The sequence below is a fragment of the Mesitornis unicolor genome, unplaced genomic scaffold (genome assembly GCF_000695765.1).
Source record: "Mesitornis unicolor isolate BGI_N332 unplaced genomic scaffold, ASM69576v1 scaffold2241, whole genome shotgun sequence".
Lineage (NCBI taxonomy): Eukaryota > Metazoa > Chordata > Aves > Mesitornithiformes > Mesitornithidae > Mesitornis > Mesitornis unicolor.
Genome location: NW_010164274.1, coordinates 16,852 through 30,119, shown reverse-complemented (window position 1 = coordinate 30,119; position 13,268 = coordinate 16,852). Strand labels below are relative to the sequence as shown.

The window sequence follows — 13,268 nt, the reverse complement described above, 5'->3', positions numbered from 1 at the left end:
ATCTAGCTATTTTTGTATCATAAATGTACAGGAACTTGTTTATTCTTAAAGTTTGTGCAATATTCCCTCTTGGTTTTCATGGGAGTCATAAAATAGAAGTATTGCAATACCTTTACTAGTGAATATTATATGCTCCCTTTCCTAGGCTAGTTTTAGACTTGACTTCTCCAGTCTGGAATAATTTCTTTTATGTGTAAATATGACAGGAGATTCAAAGTGAAACTCCATGCTGTGCTTTAGTTCAGTGCTATGCTTGGCATCCCTGTAAGATCTCAAATAGGGTTAGATGAGCTAAAAATGATGCACAAGATTCATGCTAGGTATCTATCCTGGATGAAATGTAAACAGGTATTTTTCTTAAGGATTCTGTTTCTCATAAAAAGATATAAGAGCCTTGAATTAAGTTTATTTTCATATCAGCAAACACATTTAAAGCTAATTTTTTTAAGTTGACATGCAAGTTTTATTGAAAGATATATAAGATTTAAAGAGGCTGCATGTTTGAATCACAGTGACTGTAGGGAGTACTGTGTTAGACAAAAAAAAATACTCTAGTGCCTCATCCAACTTTAGACATCCATGAATCAAAAATCTGTGTCTGAGGTAGTCATCAAAGCCTTTGTCATGCCAGGCAGTGGGAGAGTACTTTTTGGCACTTCATTTGAGTCTAATGTAGACATCTAACATATGTTGGTTGCATCACATCTACAGTCAAACAAAGTGAACCTCATCCAAATTCTTTCATGTTTCATAATCACAGGCCTTATCCAGGACTGTTAACACTGATTTCACTAGGCTATGTTTGGAACTTATGGAATTTGGTAAAAATCATGACATTTACACGTGCAAACAGAGGATTGTACATATGAAGTAATTAAGCGTTTGCCCATATGTGCTCCCTTAACTGGGATCCTAGCTCATACACCGGTTAAGTGCAAAAAAAAGCAGTTGGAGCAGCATTCAGTGCCAACTTCTAATAATTTGTATTTCCAAATAGTTCTGCGATTAAATTAAGACATTGTAAACCTATTAGTGATCCTTTAAGAAAACAAAACAAAAATAAAAAACCCACAACAGAAGGAAATTACTGAAATACTGACAGCAGTCTTTTTTTCCTAGCAAATTCAGAAATTACGGAGAGAACTCGTTGCCTCACAAGAGAAAGTTGCTACCCTTACATCTCAGCTTTCAGCAAATGTAAGTATTTTTGCTTGTGATCAGAAACAGTATCAGAGAATACATTATCAGATTGGCTAATGACTGTTACTCAATTCAGGTACCAACATGTGGTCTGAGAGACTTTTATTATTTATGTATTTTGGCATTTTTCAAATTAATTATTTCATTAAGCATCTGTATTGACTCAGCTTCAAGCAGAAGAAATCTGGTAATCAAACACAGTGGAAATGGAAATGAGAGTTTCCACACTTTGAATGTGACAATAGTCCTGCCCAGTTCAGTTTCACTCTTTCCTCTGAATCAAGTCAAAAAACCCCAAAATTAAGGAGTCACAACCAAAAAAAGAGCATGGATTGCAGATTATGGTAGAATTCATTACAGTTTCATTTCACAAAGATAAACCCTGCAAAATGCATATAGAAGTGAAGGGAAGCACAGTATAAAATTGTATAAGGAATTCACGTGCTGCAATAACTGGACTGATATATACCTAATGGAAACCGGGCTTTTTTCACAGAGAGCTCTGTGGTGTTCCTTGCAATTGTCAGTCACTGGCAATATCAGTTATAAACATGTTATCAGAAAATAATGCCAGATAGGGAATCTGAGCTACAATCCTGTCTGGTTATTATGGTTTCAGATGAAGTTACCAGATAGTTTCTGAACAATCTGTTGTATAGTGGTTTTCAAATGCAATTAAGGATATAACTATAGTTACCATTCCCAAGGAAAGCTCAGATGCAGTTGCAAGAGACTATCATTGTGCATTTCAAGAAAGCAGTTTCCTGATGTCTTGGGCAACCTACAGAGTGCCTTTCTTTGAAATGTAGATGTACTGACTATTTAGACCTATAAATACTTCCATTATTTTCAATAAATTATTTCAGTTAGTGAAGTAGTACTGTGTTCAAGGTGTGGGAAAATAATATCCAGCTGTGTGAAAACTGCTTATTCTCTTAGGACTGCCATATGCGAAAATGTGGAATAGCTACTTTTTGCACTTTCTGCTCTCAGGTGTAGAACACCTGTGGGTGTTTGTACCTCTGTAGGGGTGTGGGTTGCCAGTCTGTCCTGAGTTCTGAGAACGAACTCATGAAGCAGACAATGTTGGAGTTCTGTAGTGTTAGTAAATTCAAAAGCTAGATTTTGAGTTAGGTTATTCATTCAGGAATTTGTAGCCAGCATGCCTATCCTCAGTATGGGGTAGCATCTCTAATGTATTTTAGACACTGATCTTCATTTTTGCTAGGTTGGGCAATTCTTCACTCGCCCATCCTGAGGACGACAGACTAAAACTAACACCTAAAGGTCAAAAGAGCTGGGGAGCATGGGAAGGTGCGTTGTGGCTGGACTTGTGACACAGCACAGTCACAGACATCCCCACATCCACTCTGAGTGCCCCATTAATGTCCACGCAGCAGCAGTTGGTGTTGTCCAGAAGAGTTAGCTTGGTGCCTGCAAGCCCTTGATCTAGTGAAAGCTGTCCCTGCCCACAGCCAGAAGGTTGGATTAGATGATCCTTACAGGTCTCTCCCAACCCAAACCATTCTGTGATTCTGAGCAGTGGTGCCACATCAGTAAGACCGATTTGTTTGCCTGTGGTAGGCCTCTGCTCAGGTGCCTGTATTAGAGCTGCTGAGAGAGCCTCTCTGATGGGGATAATTCAGGCTCTTGGTAACACGGGTCACTTCACTCTGTGGGCAGAAAAGCAGCTTGCCCTTCTCTCCCTCCACTAGTTCTGAGCAGAAAGCACCAGCATTTTCCTTCTTGCGGATCTGTTGAAAGATGACTCTTTTTAGTCTCCATCCTTTTCCAGTCAACCCAGCAATGCTGTAGCCTATAATACAGTAATACATTCAACAGAGTGAGTATGGCAGGGTACTCTTCCCTACAGTTGAGGCAATGAGGCCACTGTTTGGTTTGTTTGGGCCATTTGCATCCAGTTTCTTCTCAGTGTTAGTATAGAAGTCATTGCCTGTATCTCTGGTTGGTATTCCATTGTGTGAAGTAAATACCATACAGACTGGTGTCTAATAACATTACCTATTCCAGACAAGTTTTCTAAGTCGAGTCTAAGATTAGATTAGCTTCATATTTCAAAGACACTGAGTCAAGATAAAAATGAGCAGTTACACTTTGGCTTGGTTTTCACTCAAACTAATTCTGCTGCATGGGTGAAAAATAAGTTGGGTTTGATCGGTTTAACTCAAGATGTGTTGGTTGGGGAGCTGGTCTCATGTACGCCTCTGGGCTTCTGAACACCTCGTAAGAATGCCCATAGCTTTTATAGTGATCTAATTGGAGGGACAACAGGACAGTTAAGAAATATATACATGAGCATCTGGTTTTGCCTACCCAAAAGTGCCACATTTGTAAACCTGTATGTGCTTGCATGCATATATATATACATATATGTGTGCATGCACACTGTGTGTTGTATAAAAGTTAATTTGATCACGTTCTTTTGACTCTGTCACCCACCTTCTAATCCATCTCCATGGAGACGGTCTTTAAACCCTAAACCTATAAGCAACCCTAAAGCTGATATTTTTAGCACATGGGGTTTTTTAATGATACCAGAGAAATCTTTCCTTTTCCCAAATTCCCTTCATGTGGAAATTCCCTCAAAATTAAACTTGTCAGGAGCATGAAACTTAGAGGCTTCAAATTTTCCAGGCATGAACAAGGGATTTAGACACCTTCATGGTCCAAACAATATTAAAAGAAAAGTAGATATTACTAGATATTGTAAGTAAATGCTTTTGGCAATGCTGTCATGAGATACATACTTTACAAAACTAAACATTGAAAAATATTTCACAGTAATCATAATTCTGACTTCTTTCTCTGCTATTTCTGGCACAGAAGATGTAAAGCATTATAAAAACCGCTTCCACCTAAGTCCAAAGGAACAAAAGAGACTCCATAAAGATATGTTAGTACTAATTCTGTCAGTCCTTTAAGCATTTTTTGTAAGTAACTTCTACAGAGAATCACTTAACAATCAGAAATAAAGTCCAGCTTGAAAACAGAGTGTATATACAATCTTTTAATTGCAATATGGCCTCTGAAATTTAGTCTAATTACAGAACTGATATTTAAATGCCAGTGATTATATACTTTTCATAAAAATGATTAGCAATTAACAGATACTTGATTTAATTTGACAAACTTACGAATAACCCAGATGACCTTCTAATTTTCATGAATTCACACTGTCTTAGCAATGCTTTACTTGCATGTATTCATTTATCTTCTAATCTAAAAGACATACAAACCCAGGCATTTAAAGAAGAAATAGTCCTAATCACGAAAGCTGAAGTTTATCCTCAGAGAAGAAATCAAACCCAGGTTTTGCTCTCTAAATGGATAATACTACTGTGATCCTTAAAAGTCACGTTTGCACCTGAATGAACAATAAGTCTACTTCAGAAAAACGTTTGGTCACTCTGCATATCTTTTCTGTAGACACATCTGTCTCTGGCAGGCAGAGAGAACTGTGTGACCAGAGCATCTTCTGCAGTGCCTTTGCTAACCAGAAAGTTACTCAGTTCTTTCTGATCCCTTTGCTATAGATGCAGTCATCTTAGCCTTAGTCCTAAGCTCCTCCAAATTTCCATACTTTTAGTGTCTAAAAAATGGCAGCACTTTTTTCCTTGCTGTGGTCTCCAGAAGGAAACTGTTAGTAGCCAGAAATCTTGTTCCATCACAGTTCATCTCATCCTTGAATTTGTTGTTACCATTTCCCTTTGTAGAACTGAGCAAAAGTATTGTACGTGAGTGAAAAAGCAGCATATTTTTCATCACATTTCAACACTATTCATGTCTTTCTTTGCTTCACCATGAAAAAGTGTTGGTGGCAGTAGTACATGTGTTATTAAAAGACTGTCAGGCTGAAATTTAACATATTCCATCAAGCCTTTGCTTGATATATTACTTTATATAAAAATCTGTCAATTGGAAGTTATAGCATTTCTCTGGCATTTTGGAAACCTCTGCTAAGACTTTTCTTATTCAATTTCATTAATTATTCATTTTTTGTTGGCTGGACTCAAGTACTATGCTTGATTTCAGCAGTTTATTTCATTTGATTAACCCCAAAGAGTTTAGCTGCATATGATTAAATTCAAGCAGGGCCCAGCTGTTGTTTGGATGCTTAATTTACAATTTTTTTCTGAGATTCTGGCGTTTCCCCTGGTGACTATTTCGATGTTGCTGAAGGACAAATCTCAACACTCATTAAGAAAGGGCCTGTTTTCACTGCAGAAAGTGTCCAACCAGCAGACTTCCTACGTGACTGACAAGGGCTCAAATTCCAGCCAGCAGCCTGAACCCAGCCTGTTTGGAGGGGCTTTGATCAGTGCTTTGTACTGAATAAAGCTGAAGGGTGCATGCTTGCAAAGTGTAGTAGACCCAGGATGCCAGTAGGAAGCGGAGGGGGTTCGCTGGCTAATACTCTTGTTTGGCCAGCTCTGAACCACTATCCTACAGCCAAACAAGAAGATAATAGCAGACGACGAACAGAAAAGGTCACCAGATGTATGGCTGCTTCTTGCAATCAACCCGATCCCTTCTGGCCTCTCACACCTCCTTTCATTCAGCCGTGTCAGGTGGGAGGAAATTTATTTATTTACCTTTGTTTTGTAAACCTGTACACCGCAGATCAAATCTCAAAGTGTGTCAACAATCTTTGGGTGTGCCAGTGTCATGCTCAGGATGGGCTGTAAAGCTAAGAGCTGAGGTATTTGGGGTTTGGCTGGCTGGGATTGTTTACTAAAAAGGAAACATTTAAAATCAAATCTGTCATCTTAGCACTGAAGTCATTCCCTGAGCATACATCTCTTTGACTATTTCCAATGGGAATTTAACTTGTTAAGTAAAAATTAATCTATATGTGATGGATCTACAGACTGAGCTGTACATCATCTCTGTATCTAATATGTATGTAATGTTAAAGATGGATATATTTTGCTGTAGGCATACTTCCAGTAATATCCAGTTACTTAACTCTAATTCCAGTATAACTATTTCCAAGTACAAATTCTGCATTTAATTGTGAAGATGTATTTTTTCTTTAAAGTAAGTGTTATTTAAAGCACATGCAGTATTCAGGCTATTTTGTATGGTATTCAAATAATGTAAGCCATGAATTTAACTATTGAATCTAACACAGAGATTTCTAAGGTGTGAGGGATTGACTGTAACTTGAAAAAAAAAAAAGTTCGCAAATATTTTTACAAGAATGAAAGAATGAACCCTTTTGGATGAAGTGAATAATCCTCAGAAACATAGGAATACCAATCCAATAAAAATCAGTTACCAAAATTGTAAGTGTAAACAAAGTATCTAATCAGAATTTTTAATTTCTAATGAGCATTTTTAAAGTCACAGATTTCTTTCTATCTGTTTCGTTTTCTTTTTAAAATTATTTTGCATTTAACTATTTATATATATATATATTTATGCATACTTCCACACACATATAAATATCCTGATAATCTAAACTTTTTCAAACTTCTCTTATTTTGTTACATATTATTTCTTTTGGGACAAATCTGCATAAGATTTCAACAAGTAGGAGTTCCCTAGACTGCTGAGTAAATAAACATTTGCTACAATGGGGAGAGGCAGCACAGTTTATTTTGAATGTAAAATTAATATTTTGCATTTCATAGAAGAGTATTCTGTAGTAATAAACACTTAAAGTAATATACAATGTGATTGAAGGTTTTTTCTTCAATAGTTTTCAGTTGATGTACCTTTGAATTATCCTTCTTTATTATCAGCAGATCAAGACCTTATAGTCTTTATCTCAAATGAGTTAAGAATGATCCAATTATATTTATGGTGCAAAAAAATTTAGTGTGCTACTCCAGGAAGGTAATGTTCTCTATCACAGACTGAATTTTAGTAAGAATCCATAGTTGTAACCTGGCTGTCTTTCTCTAAAGACTATCAGACAGTAACTTAATAGTTTCACTGACCTTTGATGACATTTTTAATGATGCTTTTTAGTTCTTAATTTTTCCTGTGAGTTCCTTGTAGAAATATTAGCTGAAATTGTAGCTATGGAAATAGGAAAATACTCTGCACAAATATGCATAGTTAGGTACAGAAGAACTGTGGTTATCACAGTCTAATTGTGAGAAACGGACAAAAGCAATGCATAATTAAGCAAATAATTCCTCTTTTCATGCCCTCAGTCCCCATCAATATTCTCATGGTAAAGCAGAACCATGGGCCATCAGCCAAACAGTAGATTTTTTTATGAGTCAGGGAAGAGTGAGCTCCATTAGCTTCCTGTTAAACACATGTAATGAGGAGACATTTGGCTATAATTCTGTGGTAGTGAATCTACTTTGTCTCCAATTGTGTTCTGGGTCAGTGGTTGTCATCTTTGAAATTAAAACACCATAAATTAGTCAGGATATTTTTAATATGTAGCTAATTATTAAAGTGAAAAGTAAGTATTAAAACCAGTTTCTTTTATTTTTTCAGAGAAGTAGAATAGTAAAAGCAACTGAAGGCTGTAGTTTTCAAACTAGGTAGAATAATTTTATGTCGATTGACAGGTTTCAGTGGTGCACTTCAAGAATACAGCCTATGTTATAAATGTTAAAATAAGAATATGTTAATCAGTATTTAAGAAATTTCATATGTATCTAGTCTCATGTTTATCAAAAGTTAGTTCCTGGGGTACATATCCTTTACCAAAAGAATTATCCCTAAGGCATCCCTGCAAATAGAGAAAGCAGGTGGATGGACCACTGTACCCTGAAGTAACTAAACAAATTGTTTACTAGTAAAAAAATTTACAAGGCATAAGCTTGTCAGATGTTTATTAAGTGTAAAATAAGGAGTTTACGAGATACTGAAAGGTTTATAGCAATCCAAAATTATTTACAAAACACAAAAACCACTTATCAGTATAACAGCTCTGAAATAAAGACACAGAAGTGAGCCACTATTATGTACATGATAATCCCTTTTTATTTGAGGAATACTATACCAAACAAGGTGGCAGGAGGCTCTTTTTCTTCTCCTCAAGTGCATAAAAGAATCCTTTTTGGACTATGTCTTTTTCTCATTATACCTCAGATTTAGTACAGCCACATACATTTGAACAATTTCAACTATGCTTCTACAAGCATACAAATTTGTAACTAAAAAATTTGCCAGGCACTGTACTGCTATAATGAAAAATAAATTTTCTCAGTGAGGAATCTCAGTTAATCCATTTGTGCATGTAAATATGTTGTTTGTGAGTTATATTTCCAAATGTATTGTAGTGCCGGTGTTTGAAAACTTTACCTATTACCACTTTTGAGATAGTAAAAAAAAAATAAGTATTTCCTTCTGCTTTTACTATTTAATGTTGTAGAAGATGGAATTTTATGGAACTTCATAAAAATTAAATTCTTATTTTCCCTTGGCTGTACAATCTGGCTTAGCTTGTTGGTTTCTTTATGCCCACTTGCACTTCTCTGCCTGCAAAGCTCAATGCCAGTTAGAACAAATGAAGAGTTGATATATTGTTTGTATAAATTTTGCTTGCATAGAGTATAGGGTGAATGTTATTAGAAAATAAAATGAAGTTTTACTTTTTAAAATTTTTTCATCAGTTTCAACTTCATTGCTTTTCTTATTGAGGACTTCCAATTTTCAAGATTGTCTTTGGTATATATATAAGCACAAGTGTATAAATACTTTATTTATATTTTATATAAGTTTTATTACTTTTAAACACACAACACACACACACACATATATAATCAATATAAGACTAATAGACTAAGCAATGACCTTTTATAAAACTAACTGTGATATTTTTTTTTTGATTCTCAGGATTCATCTGGAGTGTTTTATTTATGATGTTAAAACTTACCTTTTAAGATAAAGTACTTGAATTTCAGTGTTGAAATGTTCAATAATTGAAAATAATTGTTCCTGGACTTCTATTTGGGAGCAAACTTCTTTTGGCCAATATATCAGTAAACCCAAACTGGGCATTAAATCCATAATTCATTTCCAGGCAGAGATACCTACACTAATCTCCTTGGGGGGCTAACGAAGCCTGAGGAACACTGGACGCACTTGGCTGATTCACCTATCCAAATTAGCTTAGCCTGAGTTTAAAACTAATATAAAAGAGCCAGAGAAAATGGCCTTGGAGGGAAAAAATATTTTAACATACTGGCCAAAATGTAGGAAACATTCTGTATATTCTTGAAAGTTGTAAAGTGCATTTAAGAGCTATTATAATGATGAATGTTGTCTTGTGTTTCTTTCACAGGCTCATCTAGTAGCAGCTTTTGAAAAAAGCTTGGGAAATATGACCGGCCGATTGCAAAGTCTAACAATGACAGCTGAACAAAAGGTACGTTTACCAAAGCAGATGCTTTAATGTGGAAAACAGTCAGCAGATTATATTAGAATTTTGTTTTAAAAACACTGAAAGGAAACAGGGACAGCTGTGACAATAAGACAGACAGATCTGTCTTTAATGGCCATTGCCATCAAATCTTCATAAAGCTCCAGGAGAATTAAACTGTGCAGCATCAGGTTTACCCAGACAATATCATAGAATAGTTTGAAGATAAAATCTTTCATTTCCAGATTTTAATTAAAACATATGCAGCTCTAGGTTTAATCCGTACTGAAGGATCCCGTAACAAAGACTGATCATAACCTGCTGGTGTGCTTCATTACAGCCTGCCAGCGTTGTCAGAAGAGTAGAGTTGTGGGAAGGAAAGGACTTTAAATAGGGAAAAATGACTCCATTCAGAGTGTTAATGCAGGTTGGGAATCTTATTCATGAGGGAACAGTTTTGGTTTTCACTGTGCTGTTTTGACTGTTGGGGAAAAAAAACTAAACCTGATAGGGAGTAAATTTAACGTGAGCCTTTGTACCAACCTCAGGCTTAGGAGGCTGCTTAGCACTTTCCAGGATTTAACTTCTGCAACTTTCTGCCTTTCTTCATTTTGAACAGTATCCTATAGACAGAAAGGCCTCACTGAGCCAAACTGTGAAAGCAACTGTATATAAGTGAGCTGTTAGTCACCACTGGAGTCAGTGTAGCTGTCTATGAAAATAACATTTAACAGTCTGGGTGAGCACCAACAGATGAAATACAGTGAGACGCATTGTGAACTGGATAGAAAATGTTTGTATTGCTTGCTTTTTGTTTTTCATCTTAAGCTAAAAAACACAATGGAATTTTCTTAAAACCAAAACTTTTAACTATTTTACAAAGAAAAATTTCCCTCAGAAGGTTTTCTTTCCAGAAGAGGTTAAATAGTGACATTGAAACAGATAATCTCCAAGCTTATTTCCCAAAAGATTTGGAACATGTTCTTTTCCTTCTTTTCTTTTCTCTATTGTTGAGGTTAAATTCCTTTAATCCTCATTATATAAATACAGGCTGGAAGGACAGGTTTAATGCAGCAGTAACAAAAGCTATTTTTTAATTAAAATTGGCTGTGCATTCTAATACAGAACTTGCTGTACTCAAGTGGAGTAATTTTACTTCAACTTGAAGGACAGTTGCTATTAAACAGGTTTTTGTAATTGAATTATTATTTAGCAAGTTATTTTTTTAAAAAAGCACACAAATTCAGGTTGAGATTTATCCATTAAACAGTAGCTCCATATACTAAAGGATATGATTCAACTGGTTTTATTGTCTTTCACAATAAAATTGTTGAGTTTCTCTTAGCTTTATAATAAATGTTGAATTGAAAACCTTTTTTAGATTAGCTTCTATTTAAAATGGTTTTTTTCTCCTTAAAAATAGTGTGATTGCTTTATACAGAATAAAAGCAAAATAATATGTTAGCTGAATTTAATATCTTTGGAGAGAAAATATGCATTCTAGTCAGTTGTTGCCCTTACGTTCATCCAAGCAGTCCCATGAACTTCGGTTTGACCACTCTTATCTTGTCATTCTTTTAGCTTAGACAAACATTGTTCTTGTGTCATATATTTCGAACTCTCTTTGCTCTTCCCACAGGAATCTGAGCTTATAGAGCTAAGGGAAACCATTGAAATGCTGAAAGCCCAGAATTCTGCTGCACAAGCTGCTATTCAAGGAGCCTTGAACGGTCCTGATCATACCCACAAAGGTATGTTTTTGTCACTATTAAAATAAATGCAGGGTTTCTCCCCAGAAAAAAAAGCTAAGTCACGACTTTTCTGTTGTTCTGGGGCTCTGATGCAAGGGCAAGTACAGTCTGCAGTGCATGGTGAGCATACTTGTGGTATTTTCAGAGCTGGAATCCTTGTGTGTGCTTCCTGTTTGCCACAGAGTTAGTTCCTGGAGCTTTGTCTTCTCAGAACTGGGTGGCCAGGAGTCAATTGCTGGGTGTCAAGAGTTAACCCTGTCACTTCAGTTGTGTGTTGAAGTATGCTCAAGACACTAGCAAAGTCTTATGGCACAGCATAGTCATTCCTTGGAAATGCATTGTAGGATGTAGCTCTAAAAATTGCTGTACTCATTAAGAGATGGACTGACAGTAGCTCAGCTCCTTCATGAGGTGCTAAATCAGTGCAGGAAAGAAGATATTTTAAATTCCAGATTCTGGATTTATTTGTCATTGCAGTTAGGCAAATGTCACATGATAAATATATACTTCAAAAGTACCTATTGATAAGCAACAGCAAAGGACTTGAAGAAAAAAGTAATAGTAGCATTCACTTTTGAGAGGCTCATTGATCTTTCTTTAAAAAGGTCATTATTCAGATGTTTGCCCTAAGGTCATTTCATTGCAAGACTTGAGTGTAGCAAAGCTAAATTCTAGGATGTAAAAAATAATGTAAAAAGTAATTTTCCTTGGTTTTAATGAGTATGGTCTACGAGAGTATTTCCCTGTGATTAAGATATAGTTATCAGAGACTTTTAAGAAATTGAAACTCAAAAGACTTACCAACCATTTCTAGTATTCTCCACTTCTTGATTATTTTGCTTCATTCATTTTTTATGAACTCTTGCCTGGTTGTTTCCATCATCATATAGTGGAAGGTAGCATCTGAACACTGACTAGGCCTGCTATAAGTCAAGTGGTACCTATGCTCCTCAGAAAAACAACTGTAGTACATGTGATAGTACTAAGTCAAGTAATCCATGTGTAACATGAGTTTATGCCTGCATAGATTGCTGCGTGGGGTCATCACCTTTATGTCAATACAACTCCAGTTTGGAGAAGGTCCTAATTGTATGCATCCCCATTGACCCCGTGTGGTTTCTCACAGGCTGCAGTAGCTTGAATCCAAGCCACTACAAGCATCTATGCCATTTATGCTCATTTATGCTCCCTTTGAGGAGGAAGATACTACATAAATACAAGAATTATTATTATATTGAAAAAGAGACAGATGGATTTCACAGTGTTTTCTTTTGTTTAGATTTACGCATAAGGCGGCAACATTCTTCAGAAAGTGTTTCCAGCATCAATAGCGCTACAAGTCATTCAAGCATCGGCAGTGGTAATGACGCTGACTCCAAGAAAAAGAAAAAGAAAAACTGGGTAAGTGCTCAGCAGGTTTAAACTTATCTTTTAGCTATTTTGTCATTTTCTAGTGCCTGTGTAGTTTAATGGCCCATTTTATCTATAATATGCTTGTGAGTCCAGACGGATGCAGTGCAATTGATATGTATCCATACTGCAACACTGCCACCAAACTAAAAATTCTTGAATATCAATGGGGAATTATTTGCATAAGTCAAGACAATTTTAAAACAAACAAACAAACAAACAAATTGAAATAGCTGCTGTGACCAAGGCCATCTCAGGGCCACATTGAAACCCTGTTTGAGTTCTCCTCAGTCAGAATTTGATTCAAAGGCTTGAATGTATAGCTCAAATATGGTCCTTGGCTATGAAGGAAGTTAAAATCTGTTGAGAATTCTCACGTAAAAGTGTTTAAAGAAATTAAGATGCTTCTCAGCTGGAACACACAAATACCACACAGTATTAAACACACGGTTTAATCAAATACTTTCAGTAAATAATCAGAACATATGTTGTTGTTTTAAAAATTTTACCTGCATAAACATTTGTTTTTAAAATACTGATCAGCCTTCATTCCCTTG

General features: G+C 35.9%; 1 protein-coding gene across 1 annotated transcript in view; it reads left to right on the top strand.

Moving 5' to 3' along the window:
- NAV3 (neuron navigator 3) overlaps positions 1–13,268 on the top strand; it is a gene marked incomplete at both ends in the record, with an annotated part of 180,489 nt that overhangs the window by 151,214 nt on the left and 16,007 nt on the right. Inside the window, 4 exons of the mRNA XM_010194243.1 lie at positions 1,120–1,197; positions 9,473–9,556; positions 11,190–11,301; positions 12,581–12,702. Coding sequence (XP_010192545.1) covers positions 1,120–1,197; positions 9,473–9,556; positions 11,190–11,301; positions 12,581–12,702 — 396 coding nt within the window. The remainder of the gene's footprint in view (positions 1–1,119; positions 1,198–9,472; positions 9,557–11,189; positions 11,302–12,580; positions 12,703–13,268) is intronic.